Source organism: Pan paniscus, chromosome 18 (assembly GCF_029289425.2).
Source record: "Pan paniscus chromosome 18, NHGRI_mPanPan1-v2.0_pri, whole genome shotgun sequence".
In the NCBI taxonomy this organism is placed as follows: domain Eukaryota; kingdom Metazoa; phylum Chordata; class Mammalia; order Primates; family Hominidae; genus Pan; species Pan paniscus.
In genome coordinates this window covers 67,637,709-67,661,906 of record NC_073267.2, presented here as the reverse complement: position 1 = coordinate 67,661,906, position 24,198 = coordinate 67,637,709, and the positions used below count along the sequence as shown (strand labels likewise).

Below are 24,198 nucleotides of genomic sequence, written 5' to 3'. Positions count from 1 at the left end.
GGGACTGGAATGAAAGCAACCTGTACTGGGTGCAGAGGTGCTGTCGATAAAGGATGAGGGATGGGAAAGGAAGACAGAAGAAAGGCCTAGAAGATCAAAGGAGAAGGGTGTTCAGGGCTGCAGGCAGCACTGGAAGCCAGGCCAGCTCAGTTGACCACCTACTGTCGGCACATCCCCAACCCAGCCTGTCCCTTCAGGTCGGATTTGCAATTCTCCTGCTCTCCCTCCTCCTAAACACAAACAGGAGATTTACACTCTCAAAGTCTCTCCCCACAAATGACTTATTAATCACAAAGGGAAAAATTGTAACTTTGCAGTGGCACAACCTGGTCAATGCCAGCTTAACCAAGTGACCAAAGTGGATATTCAGGGAAGGCTCTGGAAGGGCATTTGGGGAAAGTGTAGAAAGGTTTTGTGAGGAGGACTCTGAATGACGGGGGTAGGAAGCCTTGGGGACCGAGGAGTCTACCCTAACAGGGCAGGGTCCAGAGGGGGAAGGAGGGGTATGTCTCGGGGGAAGGGAGAAGTATTGGGGTGGGGGAGGTTCTGAGGTTTGAGTGAGGCCCTGGGGAGGGACTTGACAGTTTGGGTGACAGGAGGGTCAGAATAGGGTCAGTATGGGATGTGTTGGGTGGGTAAAAGCTGGGTGAGTGCAGGGCTGGGGGTAGGGTCTCCAAGGACAGTGAAAGGGTCGAGAGTCGCGGGCGAGGGCTCTAGGGCAACGGCCAGTGGAAGGGGGGGCTCCTGTGGCGTGAAGTCAGGCCAGCCCGAGGGTGAGGCGATTTGGACAGTCCGACCTGTGGCGGCGGGAGGGCGAGGGTGGCGGAGGGCGCGAGGTAGGCGGCGGGGCGTGCCGGGGCGGGGCCGGGGCGGGGCCGGCACCGCCCGGCGGGTCCCCCCGCGCTCCAGGGGGCGCTGTGAGCCTGGGCGGCCCCAGGCCGGGCGGCGGCCGCTCCCAGTGAGCGCGGCCCCTTTTCCGGGTTTCCTCCGCCTCCTCCTCCTCTCCTCCTTCTTCTCCGCTGCCGCCGCCGCTGCCCCTTTCCCGGCCGGTGGCTGCCGCTGCCGGTGTCGCCGCCGCCGCCTCCTGGGGGCCGCGAGCCGAGCGGAGACCGCCGCGGAGCGCGAGCGCCGCCCGCCCCGCCAACCCGCCGGCCGCTCCAGGGCCGGGCCGGCTCGGCCGGCGCCCCCCGCGCCCCCAGCCCGCCCGCCCCCGCGGGCCCGGCCTGGCGCGGCCGCCCGCCGCCGCGCTCCTCCTCCTCCTCCTCCTCCAGCGCCCGGCGGCCGGCTGCCTCCTCCGCCCGCCGCCCCGCGTCCCCCGCCGCGCCGCCGCCGCCACCCTCTGCGCCCCGCGCCGCCCCCCGGTCCCGCCCGCCATGCCCGGCCCGGCCGCGGGCAGCAGGGCCCGGGTCTACGCCGAGGTGAACAGTCTGAGGAGCCGCGAGTACTGGGACTACGAGGCTCACGTCCCGAGCTGGGGGTAAAGCCGTCGCCGCCCCCCGCCGGGCCCGCTGATCCCTGCCCCCGCCCGGCCACCCCCTGCGAACCGCACTCGGGCCCGGTGGTGTCTCCCGCCGACCCCTCCGCGGGCCCGCAGGGTGGCAGAGGTCCCGCTCTTGCACAAGTCCTCGTCTTCCTCTTCCCTCCCCTTTACCCCCGTTTCGTCCCTTTCTCCCCGCTTTGCGCACCCTTTCCCCCAAGGAATGCTTTTTTACTCGGGGAGAAGTGTGGGGTCCAGGGATCGACGCCGGGTGGAAGCCCTTCCTCACACTTCTGGGTTTCCACTGGGGTGGGAAGTCAACAGCTGTCCTTTGGAGCTATTAAAATGCCCTGCCTTTTAGGTTTTCTGAGATGAGGTGGTGGGAGGAAATTTATTAAAGACGTCCAGATTTGTAAAACAGGCACTGTCTACCTTCAAGATGTGAAACGAGAAGCAGGTGCTGGAGAGCCGCGGGGCACAGGGGGCACCCTCTAGGCCTTCAGGACGGGTGCTTTGCTCGCCCCTCTGGATTGGCTCAGAGCGTTGCCTTCCTGCCCCATCTTCCCAAGTTAGGAGAGACCAATTAGGTTAGGAGCTCTGCAGAGTGAAGGGAGCCAAGATTATGTCGTGGCTTTCATTTAGGGAATGAGTTGTGACGTGATGTATAGACACTTCCAAGTGTTTGCCTGGTGGAAGCGGCTGAGTGACGTGTACAGTGGGCATAGGCTTGGTTAACCCCCAGTCCTGGCATTTATGTGTGTGTCTTCCTTTTACAGTAATCAAGATGATTACCAACTGGTTCGAAAACTTGGTCGGGGAAAATATAGTGAAGTATTTGAGGCCATTAATATCACCAACAATGAGAGAGTGGTTGTAAAAATCCTGAAGGTGAGTGTCCTATGAGTGGTATGTAACATTTTTCTCCCCACAGGGCAAAAGTTTGTAAGGTACCCCAGTCACATTCTATAATGGGCAATGCAAGCTTGAATTTAATTTAATTTATTTGTTTAGAGTCAAGAGTCTCACTCTGTCACCCAGGCTGGAGTGCAGATCATAGTTCACTGCAGCCTTCAACTCCTGGGCTCCAGTGATCCATCTCAGCCTCCCAAGTAGCTGGGACTACAGGTGCATGCCACCACGCCCAGCTATTTTTAAACTTTTATTGTAGAGTCAGGGTCTGGTCATGTTGCCCAGGCTGGTCTTAAACTCCTGAGCTCAAGCAGTCCTCCAAAAGGACTCCTTGCAGGCCTCCTATAGTTGCTGGGATTAGAGGCGTGAGCCACTGTGCCCAGCCGACGCTCAAATTTTATTTATCTGATGTCCCTTCATTACTTCTTTTTCCACCCCATTTTCCCATGAACTTTCAAGAAAATGTGCAGACATCACAAATCTAAGTTCAAATCTAAGTTCAGTAAAGTGTTTGTTCTAAAATGTAAATTCCCTAAAGCAAAAATTCCAAAAGGGCTCCATTTGTTAGAAAATAAATAGGTAATCAAAAGACAGAAAAGCCATTCTCAATTTAAGGGCTCCCTGAGCACTGTGTTTGTTACTCTTGGTGCATGCTGTATGTTATTCCAGAAAGAAAGTTGGAAAAAATTGGAGCGACTTCAGAAATGTATTTCAAGCCCAAGTGGAAGCAAATTCCTTAGCGGATAATCACGTGTTTTCCTTTGGCAGTAAAGTTTCAGGTGGGATGGATATAGTGCACCAGTAGTGCTGAGAAGCCTTATTGGGAAGCCAGAGAGCCATTGTTGCTTATCAGCTAGTAAAAATATAGAAGAGTTCATGTATAATTACTAAAGTAATAATTGGAACAAAACTATCTTAATATATGGTTTAGCAATGAATTTGATAATGATATGACTTTTGTTATCTCTTTGATGAAGATGATTTTAATTAGCATGAAGGGTCAGCTAAATTTTCCTTCTGGTAACTGATTGTGTAGCTTTAATAATGTTTTATAGGGTATAGTAAAAAGTAGTTCTTAGAATCTGTGATGGGTCCTCGTTATTGCCGGATCATTTCATGTGGATACATGTCATTTAGTGAGAGATTGAGAAGACGGAAGAGTGATGTAAGCACTTTGCATACATGTGATTTCCAGTGTGGCCCTTTTGCAGAGGTTCTGTGGACTAAGAATGTGGTATTGAAAAGCTGTTTCTGTGTGCTAGGGCAGCTGGTATAGGTAATCCCTGTTCAATGTGAGGGGTCAGGCATATGCTTTCTGGTAATCATCTTTCAGAAAAAATGATTAACTCCATCACTCAGAACATCCTAGCCTAGTGATAAACGAGCAGAATTGCAGTAAAGAGAAAAAGCAAAGTTATTTGTGTTCTCAGACACACTGGGGCTGAGAAGTGAGGAACTGATGTTGAAGATACTGAGTGTGACTCCTCTCTTCCCTAAATATGAATTGCATTTATGAAGTCACAAGGTGGTTTTTTTTTTTTTTAAGTCACAGGGAAATTACCTTAGAAAGCCATACATTAGCTGTATGTACATAAGCATAAGTTTTCAATAAGCTGCTTCAAATCTAAGAAATAAGCAAAACGTAAATTGAAATTAGGAATATCCATATTCCACTGCTGTATATTCAGAAGAATGAATTGCTGACTCTAAAGCAATTCCAGAAAAATGTCTGAACTTTTGTGCTATGGCAGCATTTTTAGAATAAGTGTACGATTTTCTGTGGTGCTTTTTTTTTTTTAAAGGAACAGCATTCAGGTGTGTGTATAAATACCAGCATGTTCATTTAGGAGAGCATCACATTGCTGCTTCATCATCCAAAGAGCTTTATAGGCTCTAGCTTTCCCCCTACTTTAAAGATTCTTGGCATATGTTAGGAAACCCAGTATGTAAGCTGCTGCAGGTTATCTTTACAAATGGGAGACCTAGGCACAAAGAAACTTACCTAATGTCATTATGTTGAATGACCATTAGCCAGAACTCCTGTTTCCTATTTCTTCATATCTCTTACTGTTCATTTTAGCACTGGATTGTAGGATCTGAACGTCGAGCACAGAAACAGGTACCAGTGTCCTGGAATCAGACTTGGGAGGCCCCTAGTTAATGAAATGTTTCTTGTTTCTTCTTGATGTTGTTTGTTTTCACAGTGCAGCCTAAACCACTAGTGAAAACTAGACTCACTTCTTTATGTTTTTTAAAGCCCGGTGGCATTTCTATCCAGATTTTGTTCCTGTCTGAAGGATGGGGTAATATATCACTAATGGCATTATTGTGGTTTTGTTGTTTTGTGAATTAAAAGTATTACTTTTTAAAAAGAACAGGGTAACAAGGTCTTAGCCAAAGTTGTGTTTCTTCAAATAAGTTGAAGTTATGACTAATAGCTACTATTGTGGTGCTTGGTCATAGGAAATTAGGTCCTTAACAGACTACCAGCTCCTCATAACTTGGAAGAATCTAGAACAGCCTTCCTTTTTGTAAAAGCCTGCTGTATTTTAGCTGCAGGATTGTATTATGCACATAGTGACCAAGACAGAGGGTGGCTTTCTTGAGGACAAGTGGTCTTACTTTTGTAGTCAGTAACATTTCGTATCAGTTCTTTGCAATATATGTGAGAATGGGTGGATGATGAGTGACTACAGAGGAATTTTATATCATTTAATTTGCATTAGTGGATTTCCAGGTATGGATCAAAAATGAGCTGCTAAAAAGTTTTAGGAATTTAGAAACTGGTGAGCAAAATTTTACTGTCTATCCCCAAGTGGTATTCTGTGGCTAAAATCTTAAAACTTTCCAATCAATAGAGAGGTTGTATCTTTTTTTGACAAATTGTTTTGAGGAGAAAAGAGAAAAAGGAGGAGGAAAATGGTAAGCGTTTATATGGCAGGGCAGAAAGCTACATTAGTGCCAAAAGTTTCATCTTTTGATTTTGAAAAATCAGTTCTTCATTTCCTTTGTAGTACCTCTTAGAAAAGTGTACACAGAAGTAAAAGTGGCCACCTTTGACAACTTGTAGCATTTTATGAATACTGCCTGTGTGTGTAGATTTCAGTACTTCTTGGGGTCCTTGGGATCTTTCAAATTAAACTGCTATTTCTTGAATAAAAGTTAAGAGCAACACTATTTTTAAAAAACAGCATTTTGAACCAGTGCAAAATGACTTGGAAATTCCCATATAAGGCTTCCTCTTAGAGGTCTTATTTTATAAACAGATTGACTATCCATTTTCCCCCAGATATTAATTATTTAGCTTAAACAAAGGGTGGTGGTATTAAAATTTTGCTCTTTAAGCATGTTTAGCATACTTGCAGATATTTTTTAAGTTCTGTGTTGTCAGTAGGTAGTGTTAAAAGGATGGGCATTGGTTATACATCTTTGTTAGTAGCTTCATCGTGAGCTGGTGATCTTTATATTATATCAGAATGGTGCTTTCCTCTTTATTTCCTCTTTACTTCTCCTGTGGTAGGTTTTTTACCCTCCTAAATTTAGGCATGTGTATGAAGACATCTTCCTGAAACAACACATTAGTGGTATTTATCTAAGTTTTTGGTGCATTCTAATTTTCACTAATGTCTCATGGTATAAAAGTAGTGAAAACAGTATTACTAAAGTATTGCTAACATTAAAAATAATGTTAAAAATTATATGTGAACTAGGCCGTTTCCAGCATTGTACTGGGGAGTCACAGATTAAGAGTGTAGTTAACCTGTGTCAAACAGAATCACAGAATGCGGGCACTTAGAAACCATTAGAACCCAGGCCCTTTTTACAAATCAACCAAGACCCAGAGAAAGGATGTATATACTCAGCGTCATGTAGTCAGGGGGTGGAAGCACTCGGTGTAGGACCTTGTGTACCTGTCATGAAGTCTTGGTAGATGCGAGGAGCATAATTAGGACATTAGCTGGATGTTTGACTTTGTGATGTACTGATCTGTACTGGAAGAATTGAGGAACACTCACCAGGAGTCAAATGAAGTTAATTCGTTTCTAATGATTTTTGGAGTTATTTTTCTCAAAGGAAGTGTTTGACTTTGGTAAGTTGCTAGTTGAAGTGTGGAATCCAAGAGTCCTCGAGGGCTATAGGGACCCAGGCAGGCGTTCTCTATGATTAGTATCCACAGCAGCATGTTTAATGCTTCAATGAAATGCTGCTTTATTCTCTTGAAGCCTCAATAAATAGTGTTTTTATGGTTTTTTTTTTAACCCATAGAGTTCCTCCAAGTCTCAGCATGATCACTTGGCAGATTTCGGGATTAATAGTTTAATAGTTTTATCCCTTTAATATATGAGTTTATTTGAGAGCAAACCACATGTGAAAAGAATATCTTGATATAGTGTGCCCATTTTCATGTATAAAGCAGGGCTCCAGATAGTTTCTAGAGTTTAATTTCAGGATCTGCCATCTCATCATCAGGGTGGTGTAGTGTAAGAAGTGCTGTAAATGAGAGGGCAGAAGGCTTGAGTTCCAGAACTAGCTTCTTCATTGATACCCACTTGACTGTTTTCTCATCTATGAAATAAGCATACATTTCCTGCTTAAGTCACAGGGTTGTTAGGAAAGTCAGATAAACTATAGATAGATGGGTAGAGAGATTGATTGTCATGTTTTAGTAATCTACAAAATGCTTTTCTTTCCTGAGAGAGTATGGCCTAGGAAGTGGTCTGCCTGGTTTCAGGTGTTAGTTCCAACTGTAGACGCTCTGTGACATCAAACAGTTACTTAAGTTCTCTGTGCCTTGGTGTCCTTCCTCAAGTAAAACTGTTAATAGTGCTCATCTAAGACGGTTAAATGTGCTTAAAACAGTGCCTGGCCTGAGAGATCAATAAAGTATAGTAGTAATAACGATATTACATTTGGGTCATGCGAGTGATGTTAGAGGCAGAACCAATAGTAGAAAGGGTTGTAGCGTTCTCCTAATGAGATTCTAAGGGTCTGCTCTATGCCTTGCCTTTAAAAAAAAAAATTGTGTTAAAATACATGTAACATAGGCTAGGCGCGGTGCCTCATGCCTGTAATCCCAGCCCTTTGGTAGGCCGGGGTGGGCAGATCACCTGAGGTCAGGAGTTCGAGACCAGCCTGGCCAACCTGGTGAAACTCCGTCTCTACTAAAAATACAAAAAATTAGTTGGGCATGGTGGCGGGTTCCTGTAATCCCAGCTACTCAGGAAGCTAAGGCAGGAGAATTGCTTGAACCCGGGAGGCAGAGGTTGCAGTTGGCCGAGGTTGCACCATTGCACTCCAGCCTGGGCAACAAAAGTGAAACTCGTCTAAAAAAAATAAAATAAAATAACATAAAATTTACCATCTTAACCATTCTTAAGTGTACAGTTCATTGGGTAATGTTGTGCAACCATCACTGCCATCCATCTCCATAACTCTTCATCTTGTAAAATGGAAACTCTATCCATTAAACAGTAACTACCTATTTCTCCCTCCCCCATTTCCTGGCAACAACCGTCTTACTGTTTCTATGAATTTGACTACTCCAGGTACCTCATGTAAGTGGAATTGTACAGTATTTATCCTTTTGTGGCTGGATTATTTTGCACAGCATAATGTCCTCCAAGTTTATCACTGTTGCATGCGTCAGAATTTCCTTCCATTTTAAGGCTACATAATTTTCCATTGTATGTATATACCACATTTTGTTAGCCATTCATCCATCAGTGGATGGGTTGCTTCCATGTTTTAGCTATTGTGAATAATGCTGCTTTGAATATGAGTGTACAAATATCTCCTGAAGACCCTGCTTCACTTCTTTTGGGTGTAGACCCAGAAGTGGAATTGCTGGATCATAAGGTAATTCTATGATTAATGTTTTGAGGAACTTTGCATAGTGGCTATACCATTTTACATTCTGACTGCAGTGTACAAGTGTGGCTGTTTCTCCACATCCTTGCCGACACTTCTTTTCTGGTTTTTTTGATAGCAGCTATACTGACTTGTGTGAGATAGTATCTGATTATCATTTTGAATTTATGCCTTGCCTTTTTAAATAATTTTTTTTAACTCCTGAGAGTAAACAATTACCCTCAAGGAGTAGATCATGTAATTGGGGTGATGAAACTTGAAAGATTAGAGGAAAAGTTTTCTGTGATGAAATAACATTGCTCAGATAATATTTTTATATAGGTCAAGTGCAGTGAGTTTTAGGGATGCCACCAGGGTAGTGAATTACGTGCCATCATCCAGGCTGAACTTTCTTTTTACTCTGTCCTTCTACATTCTTGGCAACCATTGTTCATTGCAGGTGATGAAATTAATATCTTGGAGCAGTTGTTAGTTTGGTAGTAGAGTAAAAGTAACCCCAAATTTGAGAGCTAGGAGCTGTAGATATGTTCCTGCCTGTCTTGAATTTGTCAGTTCAGTTGTTCTTTTTTTCACCACTTTGTCTACTAGATTTCAAGTTAAAAAAAAATTTTTTTTATTGGTTTGGACAATAGCTAAACTGATTGAGTTTGAATCTTTTAAACAGATAGTCTCTGAATTGGAATAAATGAACCCCAGATGGAGACTTCTTCTAGCATGCAGAGTGAAATTGTGAGATCGTTGTGGAAATATATGTATTTTCTCCATTTTGTGTAACTGGTGGTGAATGGCTACAGGCTCTGGACAGGAGAGTCAAGGCATCCTTATTTCTGTAAAACTAGGTTTATTTTCCTTAGGATACCAACAATCCTCCCTCATAAATCCTAACTTTTTATCTCTGATTCACATTAAAAGGATCACTTTCAGCTCCTCAGAGCTCATTGGTTTAGTTTCTTGAGCATCTCTCCAGTTCAGAGGAATAAACTGAGGCTGAAGGGATCTACCTGTAGCTTAGTTTTTGATGGTTTGGAGGGAAGTGTCCTGGACTGTGGGTCTGTCACCTTCCTTTTTTATCATTTCTTGGTATTTTGTTTGCATGTGAGGACTCTAGCTGCCTTTGTAACTTGGGACTCCTTTGTGCCACCTTCAGAGTTGCCCTGCTATTCCCAGTCTCTAGTTTGGGAAGTTTAAGTTAGACACCTGGTGGGCAGCAAAATATGCTTCAGTTGCTATGCCAGATACCTTTAGATGTATTGAGAGAGAGGTTCATCTTAACTGGGTTGTCCAGGCCTGACCTGTTGCTGAATAACCGGAGACCAATGCAAGACTTTACATTGGGCAGCGTCATAAAGGCAACTAATGGGTTGTGCCTGTAAGGAGTTAGGAGTACTGTTAGAATTAGAAGAGGGTTTTTGGTGGATATAGGCCTCTGGCTGTGGGTTTTTTTCCTCTCTGTTACCACTCTTATAGATCTATAGCTGCTTTCCAGTATTGGATGACAAATTTAGAATTTTCTTATATTGAAAGGCATTGACTAAACTGGTAGCATTGGCTGAATTTATAAGTATAAGATAGCCAGCTTTGGCCGGGCGCAGTCGCTCACGCCTGTAATCCCAGCACTTTGGGAGGCTGAGGCAGGTGGGTCACCTGAGGTCAGGACGAGATCACCCTGGCCAACATGGTGAAACCCCGTCTCTACTAAAAATACAAAAAAATTAGCTGGGCGTGGTGGCACACACCTGTAGTCCCAGTTACTTGGGAGGCTGAGGCAGGAGAATTGTTTGAACCTGGGAGGCGGAGGTTGCAGTGAGCTGAGATTGCGCCACTGTGCTCCAGCCTGGGCCACGGAGTGAGACTCCGTCTCAAAAAAAAAAAAAAAAAAGCCAGTTTTTATTTTTCTTTTAACTTCTTAACATAATTTTGGACTTAAAAAAAGTTGCAGGAATTCCCATATCTGTTTCACCCAGACTCCTCAAATGTTAACATTTGCTTTATCCTTCTCTTTCTCTCTCATATACACACACATATGTGTACATATACACACACCTATATAATGACATTTATGTTATGTATTTCTTCCTGATGTGCTTGAGAGTAAATCGTAGTCATCCCTAAATACTTCGGTATGCATTTCCTAAAAATAGTTTCTTACATAACCCTACAATGCCATATTAAAAAATTAGAAGGTAACCATTGATGCATTGCTGTTAGCTAATCTACAGCTCTCATTCACATTTGCCAGCTATCCTTATAATGTTCTTTATAGCAAAGGAAAATCCCAGATTACATGATTATATTCAGCTGTAGTCATGTGTTACATTCAGTTGTCACATTTTAAAAGTCTGGAACAGTTGCTCAGTTTGTTTCATGAATGACATTGACGTGTTTGATCTTACAGGCCGGTTATTTTGTAGTGTGTCCTTCCCTGGCTACTTTTTAATCGGATTGTACAGTGCTTTTTTTCCCCAAAGTTTCGAGCTCCCTCGTTAATGAAAAAGGGACTAAGGAGTAAGGTTTCTAAGTGGAGTCGGGGAACATGCACAGCAGCCACATCTGCTCTCCTGGGAACCCTGGCACAGCGGGCGGAGAGCGGGTATCATCATGGCAGCTGGCTCACAAGGACGCAGCGAGAGCCCAGCCTGTCAGTCGAGCCCCCTGTTATAGGTGATGCAAGTGCTCTTGTTTCATAGTCCTCTCCTTCTCTGTTTTGTTATGTGTTCAAAGCTGTATCTTAGTGACCAACAAAAGATGAAGGTTTCTCTGGCATGTGTGTATGTTATATTTTCCCCCTCCCCTCCCCTTCCCCACCCCACACACAGGCAAAAAAAGTCTTGCTTTATTATTTATTGGCAAATCCATTGGCCTCTCTTTGCCTCTGCTATTATAACAGTGTCTCAGTGATAAAATACTCTTTTTTCCTTAGTTACGTTTCTCCCGTTAGCCACACTTGGGAAACAAAAGCACTGTGGCAAGAGTATAGCACGCAGTCAGACTGCCCAGCTTCCAGCTTTGATTCCTGCCCCTCTCTGCCGTGGGCTCTGTGATCTTGGGCAGATAGCTCAACTCTGCTACATAAGGACTTTGTGAGGAATCACAATGACTTATTAAATAATAAATTACTAAAAATATGAAAATAACACTATCATTTATTAGGTGCTTACTGTGTTCTGGTCACCATTCTGAGTGCCTTATAAAGCATACTTGATTATGATAGACTTACTTTTTCAGAACTGTTTCTATTCTTCTTCAAACTCTTTAACTCATTTAAGACAAGGAGTAATATGTATAATGAGAGTAATTATTTTTAAAACCTTTAATCTTTCCAGCAGACTGAAAAGTTAGATAGAAGTGTTCAGTCACTGTTGTATCAGATTGATTTCTCCTTTCCTGATTCAACATTTCTTTCTTCAGGAATGGGATCTGTTGGAAAACATTAACTGGCTCTGTGCTGATTTCAGATTCTAGATATTAAGGAAATGGGAGTGGTGACAGGAAATGAGAGCCAGCAGCTGGGAAGCAAGTTTGTAACCTGATGTCAGTGAACTGGTCTTTCACTCCTGAAAGACAAAATTACATGTAACTCATTGGAAGAGCAGGTGTCTCACCATTTTGTTTCAGTTTTTCCATTTGTGAGTGCATGATATACAGCTGTTCAGAGCTATATTTTCCACTTGGCAGTTATCTAGTAAGCCCAAGTTTTATTTTTAAAGTGTGATATGGGTATTCAAAATTTTTAAGTGCCCTCAATGTAACTACTTAAAAGATCTTGACACGTAAGCTGTATGAGTCTGTAAATTATTTAACTTAATGTTAAAGGTTCTTATGGGCAAGCCCATTCTATTTCAGTTTTTTCAAATTTAGGCACACTCTTGAACACAACAGAGTGTACAAGATAGCGTACTATCCATCTGATTGGCTAACATTGTTTTAAAGTTTTATTTATTAACTTCAAAAGGAGTCTCACTTCTGATTACTCTTGTGTATTTAAGCCAGTGAAGAAAAAGAAGATAAAACGAGAGGTTAAGATTCTGGAGAACCTTCGTGGTGGAACAAATATCATTAAGCTGATTGACACTGTAAAGGACCCCGTGGTAGGTGCCAAATGGTTGGGGGAGTATACTAGTAGACCGGGGTGTGGATATGGGGGTTGTTTAACACACAGAACCTCACGTAATGATACAGTGGGGATGGTGGTGTTTGTCTTTAACTACTGACTGGTTTGAAAATCAGAAAAAAATCATGGTGACCCAGTGATAAAACAGCTACCACCACTGTGATGGAACCTAAAAGTGTACAGAGAAAAATCCCTTTTCTGGGTTTGTACTTCACTATTTTGATTCAGCCCACAAATGTTTGCTGAATGTCTCCTTTAAGCCCCAGCCTCTTTCCAGTTTTGAAAGTTCGTTACTGCCAATTTGTGTTACTCTACCTCACTTAAGTAAGCATGACATTTGAAAATCTGGGTTTACACAAGGAAAGAATGAATATCTCCACGTGGACACCTGGCATAAAGGCCTGAGCAGGTCCCAGCTCCACTGACCCTGTGAAGAAGTCTTCTTCTTTCCCTTAAATCAGCATATGCCATTAGGGCTCACGTCACATATGTAGATAGACTAAAATATTTTTGTCAGTGCTTAGTTTGTCGCCATTTTAAATGTGCTGTTTAATTTTGTTTTCTCTCCCTAGGGAGTAACTTAACCTTAGGTGTTTTTGATTAGCTAAGGTTGGAGACACCTCACCTCCCACTTTTGTACCCCTTCTTGTCCCATTGCTGTTCTCCACCTGCTCTACCTCAGATATTTCCCTGTTATCCTCCCATGATAGTTTTGTTTATTAAAGAAATAGGTTTTTGCTTCTGGCTGCTAAAGACATCCTCATAACAATATAGTAGCTAACATGCACTGAGTGCTTACTATGTGCTGAGCACATTCCAAGTGCCCAACTGTGCCATGTCACTCAGTCTTCACAACAGTCCATTGGGGTGGGTACCATTTATTCTTTACATTGTACAGATGAGTAAACCGTAGTTTGCAGAGGTTAAAAAATTCACTCAAGATTACACAGTATTGTTGAAGCATAAGGAAAGTTTTTCCTTCTGGACCCCGAGAAGACTGAGAAGGGAAGGGATGGTTGTATGTCAGATTGTAACTAATTGGCCTTTAAGATATCCTGTCCTTTTAGCACAAATTGATTTTATGATGACTAGTTCTGGACTGCCTCATGTTTGAAAATGGGCTGCATTAGAAATGAGTACCCATGGAAAAATGAGCACCGTGTAAAAATATGAATTTCAGAATAATTTTTAAAATGTGAGTCAGTATGTGGTATACCAGGAGCATCTTTGTTTTGCTTTTTCTTTTTTTAAGTTAGCAGAACTTAATTTGTTAAAGTATGTGTATGTTTTACATGATATGTAAGACAAGTAAGTTGAAGATGACAAAAATCAACAGGGACCCCTTGTCTATTAGAAGGTCAGGCTTACTCCACTATTCTCCTGTTGAGAGAAGTGGTAATATTGATGAAACCCTTACAGCTTCGGGCTGGTGAAGAATTTTTAATCATGGCTGCTACTGGGGCTGCTGTTTGGACTCTGAGTTGTCCTCGCAGAGATCTGCATGCTGCCCTGTGGCCTGTTTCCTAGGTAACTTTCACATGGTTCTTGAGCAAAAGATTTCTAGATGTTTTTTTTTCTATAACCCCTTAAGTCCCTACTTTCTCCCAATTTTGAAAGCTTATTACTGCCAATTAGCGTTATTTTACTTCAATTAAGGAATCCTGTTATTTGAAAATCTAGATTTACACAAGATGATATTGAGCACTTTTGTACTCATTGGATTAAAGATTATAGTGCTTTAAAAATATTTGATTATATATGAGTTTTTAGGAACAGGTCTGCTTGATGAGACAATCTTTAATGGTCTCTAGCCAAGGCAATAATATTATAGTATAGCTTATTGATAATATCACGGATGGTTATATTTTCCTTTTGGACCCCCAAAAGACCTATGATACATTCCCACAACCTATGATAATTCTGTCAAGTGCAATTCTGGCTTGCTAAACTAAGATGAAAATGTGTCACTTTTTTTGTATATGGCAGACTGGAACACTGCAGGGTGTAAATCCTCACATAACCTTTGAAGATTGGTTAAGGCCATTGGTAGGTTATTTGGAGAATACATTCCTCTTAAAACTTTTTATTCTGAAATTTTCAACCATTTTCAAAAGTAAATGAAAAATGTAATGAACTTCCTTCACACATGACCCAACTTTAGCAGTTAATCAGCTGTGGCCAACCTTGTTTCATCTATACTCCCACCACTTCCCACCTCCCACTATCCCCAGTTATTTTGAAGCAAATTCCAGACATCATAAAATTTCAAGAGAATACTTTTCTTGACAGGCTGTCCCTGATGAGTGAATCCCTGTGTTATCTAAGTAGGATTTGGGGATGGGCCATTTTGGCAGAAGCAGATTACATTGATTATTGTTTGGGTACTTAAAAAGCATTAATATTCTCTTTTACAGTCAAAGACACCAGCTTTGGTATTTGAATATATCAATAATACAGATTTTAAGGTGCGTATGCTTTTCTTTCTGGCATGGGGTTAACGGGGTGAGGGGGAGCTGGTGATAAATACCGTGTACTCCAGAACCCAAGGGGCCAGGGCTGTCATTGGTGAGAGGAGGAAATAACAAATTGGGTTCCTTAAGGCATGAGTGCAGGATGCAGAAAGTGGCTAGGGTTCTTGCATTAGGTGAAATTACTTAATCACCCTTTGCCTTGCCTACTCCAGGAGTAGCTGCTCGGCTGGGTCTAAGCTAATGCCTCATCTGTAACACTCCTGTTTTAGACAGCATAGCTTTAGTTGTATGTTAACTTTGCCTTTTGTATGAAATCTTACTTTGCCGAGAGGAAGGGATAGACCGATACAAGGCCCTTGTGAAAAGAAGCAATGCATTGGATTCAGTGCTGTCAAATAACAAGTGTGTGTTTGCGCACGTGACGTACAAAGAAATGATTCAGAAAAACCAGAGTCAGTGCTTTAGAAGAGCCCTATCGGGTTTTTTACATTTTCTTATAATGTAAATTATTTTAGACATTGAAGTGTTCTTTTAAAATCATGGTTTTAAACTCGTGTTTCATAAAATTTATTGTTCAAACATTAAAACCTTAATATCAAGGTTTTTGGGGTTAGGCATACTAGACATGGTGGAAACCCTTTTTTAGCGTGTAATTTAAAAACCAATATACAAACAAAATAGTAGTGTTGATTTTCAGGGGCATTTGGAGAACTTGTAGTTGATTGTAACTCTGTCAGTGAATAAGAGACTTGTGATTTTGTTGTGACAGGAGCTAGAGACAAAACTAAATCAGCAGTTAAAAGATGTTGGTATCAGGACGGATGGTTCTGGGTGAAAGTAAGAGAACCTTATTCTCACACTTTTTTTTTTTTTTTTTTGAGATCGAGTTTCGCTCTTGTCACCCAGGCAGGAGTGCAATGGTGTGATCTTGGCTCACTGCAACCTCTGTCTCCCAGGTTCAAGCGATTCTCCTGCCTCAGCCTCCCAAGTAGCTGAGATTACAGGCATGCACTACTACCCCCAGCTAATTTTTTTTTTTTAATTTTTAAATTTTTTTTAGTAGAGACGGGGTTTCACCATGTTGGCCAGGCTAGTCTCAAACTCCTGACCTCAGGTGATCCACCCACCTCGGCCTCCCAGAGGGCTGGGATTATAGATGTGAGCCACTGTCACGCCTGGCCTAATTTTTCTTAATCACTCTAAAATGACTAAAACAAGGTTAATTAGTGAAAAGTAAGCAAAAGAAGATATTTTGATTTATAAAACAATAAGGAAGTTTTATGTGTAGTATAGCACTTTCCCACATGTGACAGATTTTCTTGTTAATGTGACTCCTTACAGGTGAAATTAGCAGTGAACTCTAAAAAGCAGGGTGTAAATTTTTTCATTCAGTAGCATAACAGCGCTTAGCTGGTAGGGTACTATGCTGATAGGTGTAGCTGATCCTATGAATCACCCAGGTTTATCCTGGTATATGTGAGTGGGAATGTGTGTGCATGTCTTAGAAAACCAGATAGGCTTTAATGAAACCAAATATTTTCCTAATGCAAAAGTTGAAACCTTATCTGAATGGAACTTTGTAGTGTAATTCCCCAAGTTTTAAATGCCTGGGCTTCGTTAATGAGTTTTTACCAATTGTCTAGCTACATGTGTAAAATTTCACCTCAGCATTTTGTGGTTTTGTTTTGTTTTTTTTGAGACGGAGCCTCGCTCTGTCGCCTAGGCTGGAGTGCAATAGCGCGATCTCGGCTCACTGCAACCTCCCCCTCCCAGGTTCAATCAATTCTCCTGCTTCAGCCTCCCAAGTAGCTGGGACTACAGGCGTGCACCACCACGCCTGGCTATTTTTTTTTTTTTTTTTGGTATATTTAGTAGAAACGGGGTTTTACCATGTTAACCAGGATGGTCTCGATGGCTTACCTCGTGATCCACCTGCCTTGGCCTCCCAAAGTGCTGGGATTACAGGCGTGAGCCACCGCACCTAGCCCATTTTCTGTTTCTTAAAGTGACATCTGCTCTGTTGATTTAACAACTGCTGAAGATCAGTTAGTGGGAATTCTAATTTCTTAGAGAAATTCTCTCTGGGGTCTTAACCCTCAAAGGGGATGTTTCATACATTCTCTTGTAGCTTTCTTTAAAGGGATTATGGGAAATTAATGTTTTTTTGAAGCTTGCATATCTGAAGTCATTTTTATTTTGTCCTGCCAATTAATGTATTTGTTAGGGTATAGAGTTCTAGGTTATAATTCATAATTTCCTTGATTTTGAAGAGATTGTTCCAGTATTACCACTGAAGCCATTCTAGTTTCATCTTATGTGACGGTTTTGTTTTTGTTTTTTTCCTCTGGAAGCTTTTAGGATTTTCTCATTTCCAGTCTTCTGAAATTTCACAGTGACGTGCCTTCGTATGGGTCCCTTTTATCTTTTGTTCTGCATACTTGCTGGGCTTTTTCCCCTGTGTTTTGGAAAAATATTTTTAATGTTCTTTGATTTTTCTCCCCTTTCTTCTTTGTTCTCACTTTCCAGAACTCATTCAAATGTTAGACTTCACATCTTACAGCTCCATTTTGGTCTTGGAACTTTTTAAAATAGTATCCTGTTCTTTTATGTTTTATGTAATACCTTCTATTTTCTCACTAAGAATATTGTATTTTTTCCCTTCATACTTTTTCTGTATTTTTCTTTGTGTGTGAGTTTTTGTTATTTTGTTATTCAGTCTCTGAAATATCATGGTTTTTGAATGTCTGCTCATTGCTCTAAAGAACCATCAGCCCCTGTCTCAAGGATGCAGGCTTGGCTGCTGGTATCTTAGCCTCCAGTTGAGGAGAACCATGGGGAATGTTGTGCAGACTTCACCTGTATCCACTTTTCAGTGTGGCATCTTAAACTCATTTTCCCGTTTCCAGTGCACTCTGTTTCCTCTCTTAAACCAACATTGGAGGTCCCCCGTCCTGAACCTTTCTGAGGTTGTTCAGTTTGAAGCTGTTTGCTTTTGGCCTTTCGCTGTTGGCAGAGACATGTTTTCTAGCTTCACTATGTTGTTTCTCCTATCTTCTTAGTTCTTACAATTTAATCTCCCTGCTCCTTTTACGGTTATTTTAGAGGAGTTTCAGGTAGAGCAGAGGTGTTTGATCTGCCTTGTTTAACTGGAGGTCCCCTTTGAATGTTCAAGCCATGACATTTTAATCAAGAGATCATTAAATATCAGATGGCAGATGTGTATTTTTGAAGAGCAAATCATGGCAGGAAAATTAAATTCTTTTCCAGATAGTATGGCAGGCCACAAACAGAAAATCATTTAGTTCACCGTCGTGATGTCCTTTAGTCTTTTTATTTTGTCCTGTGCCCATCTTATTAGGAAAGTTTGTTTTTTTGTCTTTTTAATTTTAGTGTAAAGTATATTAATAACTGGTTTTAAGGTTATCACCCAGAGAGTGTTTGTCCCTCATTAATACCAGGGTGAATTAACAGTGATGCAGCCCGCAGCCCATTCTTTTCAGTATTTTATATTTGTGCAATGGATTATAAATTTTGATCTATAATTTTATTTTGTCATAGGGTCCTTCTCTAAGTTTGCTATCAAGGTTATACTATATAAGATAGATTGGGTAGCTTTTCCTCTTCCTATTCTCTGAAAGTTTATGTAAGATAGGTATTATATGGATAGATGTCTTTCAAGGATGGGAGGAAGACTTTGAACTATACTTTCCTTTTTAAAACATAAGTTAAAGTTTATCCAGGTTTTCTGTCTCTTCTTGAGTCTATTTGGATAATATATATTTTATTCACTTTCAATTTGATTGACAAAGAATTCTCTTAGGACTTAAAAACTATATTGTTGACTGGTCACACACACACAAAAAAACTCTGGAGTATCTGTAGTTATCCTTTCCTTCACATTTTAAAGTAGTATTTGTGCCTTTACTCCTTTTTAAATCAGTCTTGCTAGAGATCTGTCGTTAATCTTTTAAAAGAACCAGCTTTTTGGTTTTATTGCTCAGTTATTGTTTTTGTTTGTTTTTCTCTTTCTGCTCCTATCTTATTTTTCTTCTTTCTTCCTTCAACTTTGTTGGGCTTTCAGTGGTTTTCTTCTTCATTTCTTGAGTTGAATTAAACTCATTGGATTCTGTTTCTCTTTTTCTTTTCTTTTTTTTTTTTTTTTTGAGAAGGAGTCTCGCTGTGTTGCCCAGGCTGGAGTGCAGTGGCGCAGTCTTGGCTCACTGCAACCTCCGCCTCCTGGGTTCAAGTGATTCTCCTGCCTCAGCCTCCTGAGTAGCTGGGATTACAGGCGTGTGCCACCATGCCTGGCTAATTTTTGTATTTTTTAGTACAGACGGGGTTTCACCATGTTGGTCAGGCTAGTCTTGAACTGCTGACTTCATGACCCACCCGCCTTGGCCTCCCGAAGTGCTGGGATTACAGGTGTGGGCCACCACGCCTGGCCTTGATTTTGTTTTTCTTGACAATACATGTGCTTAAGTTTGTACAACCCTAAGCGTCATTTTATGTGTATCCCATGGTTATGGAACTCACTTCTGGATAGTTTTCAAACTAGAAGTACAAACTGCAACATTGTGAATTTGCATTTTTCTCCGAAGACTTTTTACTTGGAAAATTGGAAAGAGTAGCACAATCAGTATATATTCTCCACCTAGATTTACCAGTTGTTACTGTTTTGCCACATTTGCAGTTATTTTTCTCCCTGTCCCCTAACCCTGTCTTTTCTTTCTTTTTTTTTTTTGAGACAGAGCCTCGATCTCTCACCCAGGCTGGAGTGCAGTGACCTGATCTTGGCTCACTGTAACCTCCGCCTCCTGGGTTCAAGCGATTCTCCTGCCTCAGCCTCCTGAGTAGCTGGGACTACAGGCGTGCACCACCACACCCAGCTATTTTTTTGTATTTTTAGTAGAAACAGGGTTCCACCATGTTGACCAGGCTGGTCTTGAACCCCTTACCTCAGGTGATCTGCCCACCTTGGCCTCCCAAAGTGCTGGGATTACAGGCTTGAGCCACCATGCTCAGCCTCTCCTTTCTATTTCTATTTTATCTTTTTGCTGAGTCATTTTAAATTAAGTTGCAGACATCATTATGATACGTCACTTGTAAATACGCTAGCACTGAAACTAGGCTGTTTTCCTATGCAAACCGCAGTACTTTTAGTATACCAAAGAAATTTAATATTTATACAATAATGCCATCTAAGATAAGTTCATACTCAAAAGTTTCTCTATAATTATTGTTTCAGTAATGTTCTTTATAGCTGTGTGTTTGTGAATGTATGATCCAGGATCCAGGTGAATTTTTTAAAAATTTGATTGCACTATGTTCAGAGAACGTGACCTATATAATGTTAATTATTTGTAATTTGTTGATGGTTGCTTTGTAACTTTAGTACATGATCATTTGTTATACCAAGTGTGTTAATTTAGTTCAGAATTATGGCCTACTAAGTTTTTTCCTTGTATTTCACTTTATGGTAGAGGTATTGGTTTGGTCAGTTTCTCCTTAAAATCAGCAGTTTTTATGCTTCATATATGCCAAAACTGTAATAAAGATATTTTAGAACAAGACAAAACTTCGAAACGAATGAATGAGAAAAGTCAGTCTCTAAGAGTTGGAATGAATAATTGTAGCAACCTCCCATACTTAAAAGTGTCTCAGGCCAGGTGTGGTGGCTCATGCCTGTAATCCCAGCACTTTGGGAGGCCGAAGCAGGCAGATCACCTGAGGTCGGGAGTTAGAGACCAGCCTGGCCAACATGGCAAAACCCCGTCACTAAAAATACAAAAAAATTCGGCGGGCTATGGTGCACGCCTGTAGTCCCAGCTACTCAGGAGGCAGAGGTAGGAGAATCACGTGAACCCGAGGGGGCAGAGGTTGCAGTGAGCAGAGATCTTGCCATTGCACTCCAGCCTGGGCAACAGAGTGAGACTCCATCTCAATTGAAAGAAAAAAAAAGCGCCTCAAGAGAAGCTAAGGTACTATTTTGAAATACAAAAAAAAAAAAAAAAAAAAAAGATTTCGATAAGACACTCCAAATGGGCTCCATCCTAAGAAGCTGGTAGAATCATATTGATATTTGGAGGATTTCTAAATCACTCACATAGAGGTAAATCACCACTTAGTAAATAATGTGAGGCCTTGTTAATTCTGTTAGAAGTTGAGTTTACAGACTAAACAGTTTCCTTAATTGGAGAAACAAATTGTACTTTTATATTATGTCGTGTATGTTATTATAGGTCGTTAACATTGTTTTGTCATTTCCTTGTAGGAAAATAAGTGACATTTTCAGGGGATTCGTAATAACTTTGATCTGCTTGATTAAAGATTTATTCTACTTCCTTAAATTTCCAAAAACGTTGACCTCGGTTTTATTCTGGAACTTAGAGGTTACATGTAAACAATTCTTAAACTGGTGACTGCTACAGTAAATACCTCTTTTGCTTGGACTTTATATATCCCACCACTTTTTCTTCTCTCTACACATGACAGGGATTTATGGGCATAGACTGAGCTGTGTATATCAGGGAATGTGCACACACTGTGTGGCTTGAGAGTTTGGTGTGTTGGTGATTCCCACATCTGGCAGGTGACCAGAGCTGCCTGGGAAGCTGTCTTATGAAAGTGTGAATCTTCCTGAAGGTCATGGTTGGGAATGGGGTCTTCAAATCTGTGGCTCATGGTGATGCAGCTGAATCGCACTTGGAGTCTAAACAGCTGTGTGTATGCCTACGGTAGCAGTGAGGCCCACCTGTGGCCATGCCTTTGTGGGTGTCTGTGGTTTTACACCATGGAGGCCCTCCTCAGACTTTTTGGAGCTAATTAAAAGGCCCAGGAAATTTCCACCTTTTAAGTCATTTATTTTTTGAAAATGTAACCAAAGCTGACTTCCTGCCAGCATTTTGCAGTGGATTGTTTAATAATGTTCTCCCCGTAGCTGGCTAAGAAGAAGGGAGAGAAAGTGTGGTTCTTGTGAAGTTTCTCTTTCTAATGTGTCGTGGACTCTTGGTACTTCTGTTTCTTGGAAGAGTGTTTCTGTTTTGTTCCATTGACTGTGAACATTGTAAAAACATGTATGCAAGACAGAGCTGCCATACATGGTGTTTGGTGTATGAAGCACTTGCTTTTCTGCTGTGTGAGGACTTCATATGTGGTCGGAGTTCAGTGTAGGAAATGGGTGTGGTACTGAGTGAGTTGTTCAGTGGGCCCTTGGCATACTTGGGTGGTGGGGAGAGTTCAGAGATCTTTTATCACCAAATTTGATGACTCTGCCACCAGCCACTGTACCCATTTCTCCCTGTTGTATATGCCACGAAGCACAGGGAATGTTGGCATGAGACTCTTGGAGTCTGGACAAAGCACACAGCAGAATGAGGAGTCACCTTGAGAACCTGAGGTTACCACCAGTCCCTGTGTGAGGAATGTTAACTCTGGGGACATTGTGTTCTTAATGGTGTCCTGTGCACAGCCACATTGGAGAGTCAGTGGCATGGAGATAGAGAAGGGAGGTATCATTGTCAGCTCTGTAGAAAGCAGACAGGTTGGTTTTGGCTTTACAGGCTAAGATGGAGTGGGGCTAGAGAGGGAAGAGTGGAGGCAGCAAACACGGGCTTGTTTTGTCAGAGTTGTGGACTCCTGGGGGTACAGTGAAGAACAGAGCTACAAAAGTCGGGGGAAGCCAGACTGTGGACCCTGCATAGTCTTGAATTTTGGGCCCAGGCGGTTAAATGTTACAGATGTAGTTTGGTCTCCTCCTACCCGGAGATCCTGAGAAGTGAGGGTGAATGGCAACCAGTCACTTGGGACTTTGTAATATCTTAGTCCTAAACACTAGTGTACAACTGGTGTCTTTGAATTAAATTGTTAATGGTTTTTGTAGCTAGAAATACTGTGTTGGCAGTCCAGAGACATTTATTTTTATGGCTTACACCATTTATACAGATGCATGGTGTAGGTACCACATGATGAGGGAGGCCTTCCACAGATAAAAGTCCTAATGAGATAGCCCATGTTAGTTTTCTGGAAATAAAATATTCCAGCCCTCTAAGGGTTAGAAAATTAGATCTTTTCTCTTTCATAGCGTATTTATTGACTTGAAGTTCAATTCAGCCTAGTCTCTGTGAGTGATTTCCTTAACTCACAGAGGAGGAGCTGCTTTGACACCCAAGAGATGGCATCTTAAGCCTGTCTTTACATTCAAGCTGTCAGTGTGCAGCCAAGTCCTGGCTAAGAAGCCTTCTTGCAGCAGAGCTGGGAGAAGAACAAAAAGCTTGGGTGTGTGTTATGTAGCTGAAGCTCTCCTGAGCAGAAGTGGTGGCTTGTTGGTGTTGTTCTGCCTGAATGGGGGTCAGCTGTAGCCAGGGCCAGCCACCCAACCCCACAACACCATGTACTGGCCTGTGCATTTCATTCCCTGCGCTGCCCTGAGGTTGATGAAATCAAATATTTTTCCTAAGCTGGCAGGGGGAATTACTCTTACCTAAAGGGGGAAGCTTGAGAAAGCAAAGACCTCGTATTCTTAGAAAATGTTAAATTTGGTTCTTGGCAAATTTGATTTTTTTATTAAATTTTTTTGAACATTATATGTGGATCAAAAATATAAAATGGTAGACAGTGAAAAGTCTCTTTTATTCCCCTGTGTTCCAGCTGCCTATTCCTTTACACATGTATACGTGAAACCAGTTTTTATTACTTCTGTATCATTTTTGCAGATACAGAAAATATGGATGTATAGTTTTATTTTCCCCCTTATTACACAGACACATTATATACACTGTTCTGTGTTCCCTGGAGAGATTCCCTACATTGCTTGAGTCTCTCTTTCAATAGAAGAACAAGAGAAGTTTAATAAAGGTGTGCTTCTTAATTTTATAGAAAGCATGGCTTGGATTGATGGGAAAACAGATTTACATGGATTTGATTGGATATCAAAGATAATGAGAGTTCCTGACAAGGGTTTATGATGCTTTTAATGAAGCTTGTAGCATTAATGTATTCTGACTCTTAGAAATTTTTTAAAAACTCCCAGTGAGTGGGTCTTTGGATTATCAATAATGAAAACTTCCATTTACCTATCAGTTTGGCCAGTGATCATTTTTGATACCCCTGTCTTTTTTCACTCCTAAGACGTCAGTTGTTGCCTGTGAAATGTTCTTTTTTTCCAGTCTGGAATTGGTTTCCGGGGAGCAGAGGGTATAGATTTTTTTGTAAGCTCTTGCCATCTGCAAATGCTATAGCACCTCCTTTTTCCTTATTTTTCTTTTTTGAGAACAGCCTGTGTCGCCACTGTTTTACCACAGTAGCCCATGAAGTTCTTCAGAGCTCTGCCATCCACTCAGAACTCACTTCTCTAGAGTATACTG

General features: G+C 41.6%; 1 protein-coding gene across 2 annotated transcripts in view; it reads left to right on the top strand.

Annotated features, from left to right (window-relative positions):
- Window positions 1–945: 945 nt before the first annotated feature.
- Window positions 946–24,198, top strand: part of CSNK2A2 (casein kinase 2 alpha 2) — a 40,194-nt gene continuing 16,941 nt past the window's right edge. The window contains exons 1-4 of one of the 2 annotated variants that reach the window (XM_034940298.4): window positions 946–1,477; window positions 2,254–2,365; window positions 12,241–12,342; window positions 14,780–14,830. In XM_034940298.4, the coding sequence (XP_034796189.1) occupies window positions 1,374–1,477; window positions 2,254–2,365; window positions 12,241–12,342; window positions 14,780–14,830 (369 nt within the window). In that variant the 5' untranslated portion in view covers window positions 946–1,373. The remainder of the gene's footprint in view (window positions 1,478–2,253; window positions 2,366–12,240; window positions 12,343–14,779; window positions 14,831–24,198) is intronic. The other variant, XM_055099161.2, reaches the window with a different exon arrangement.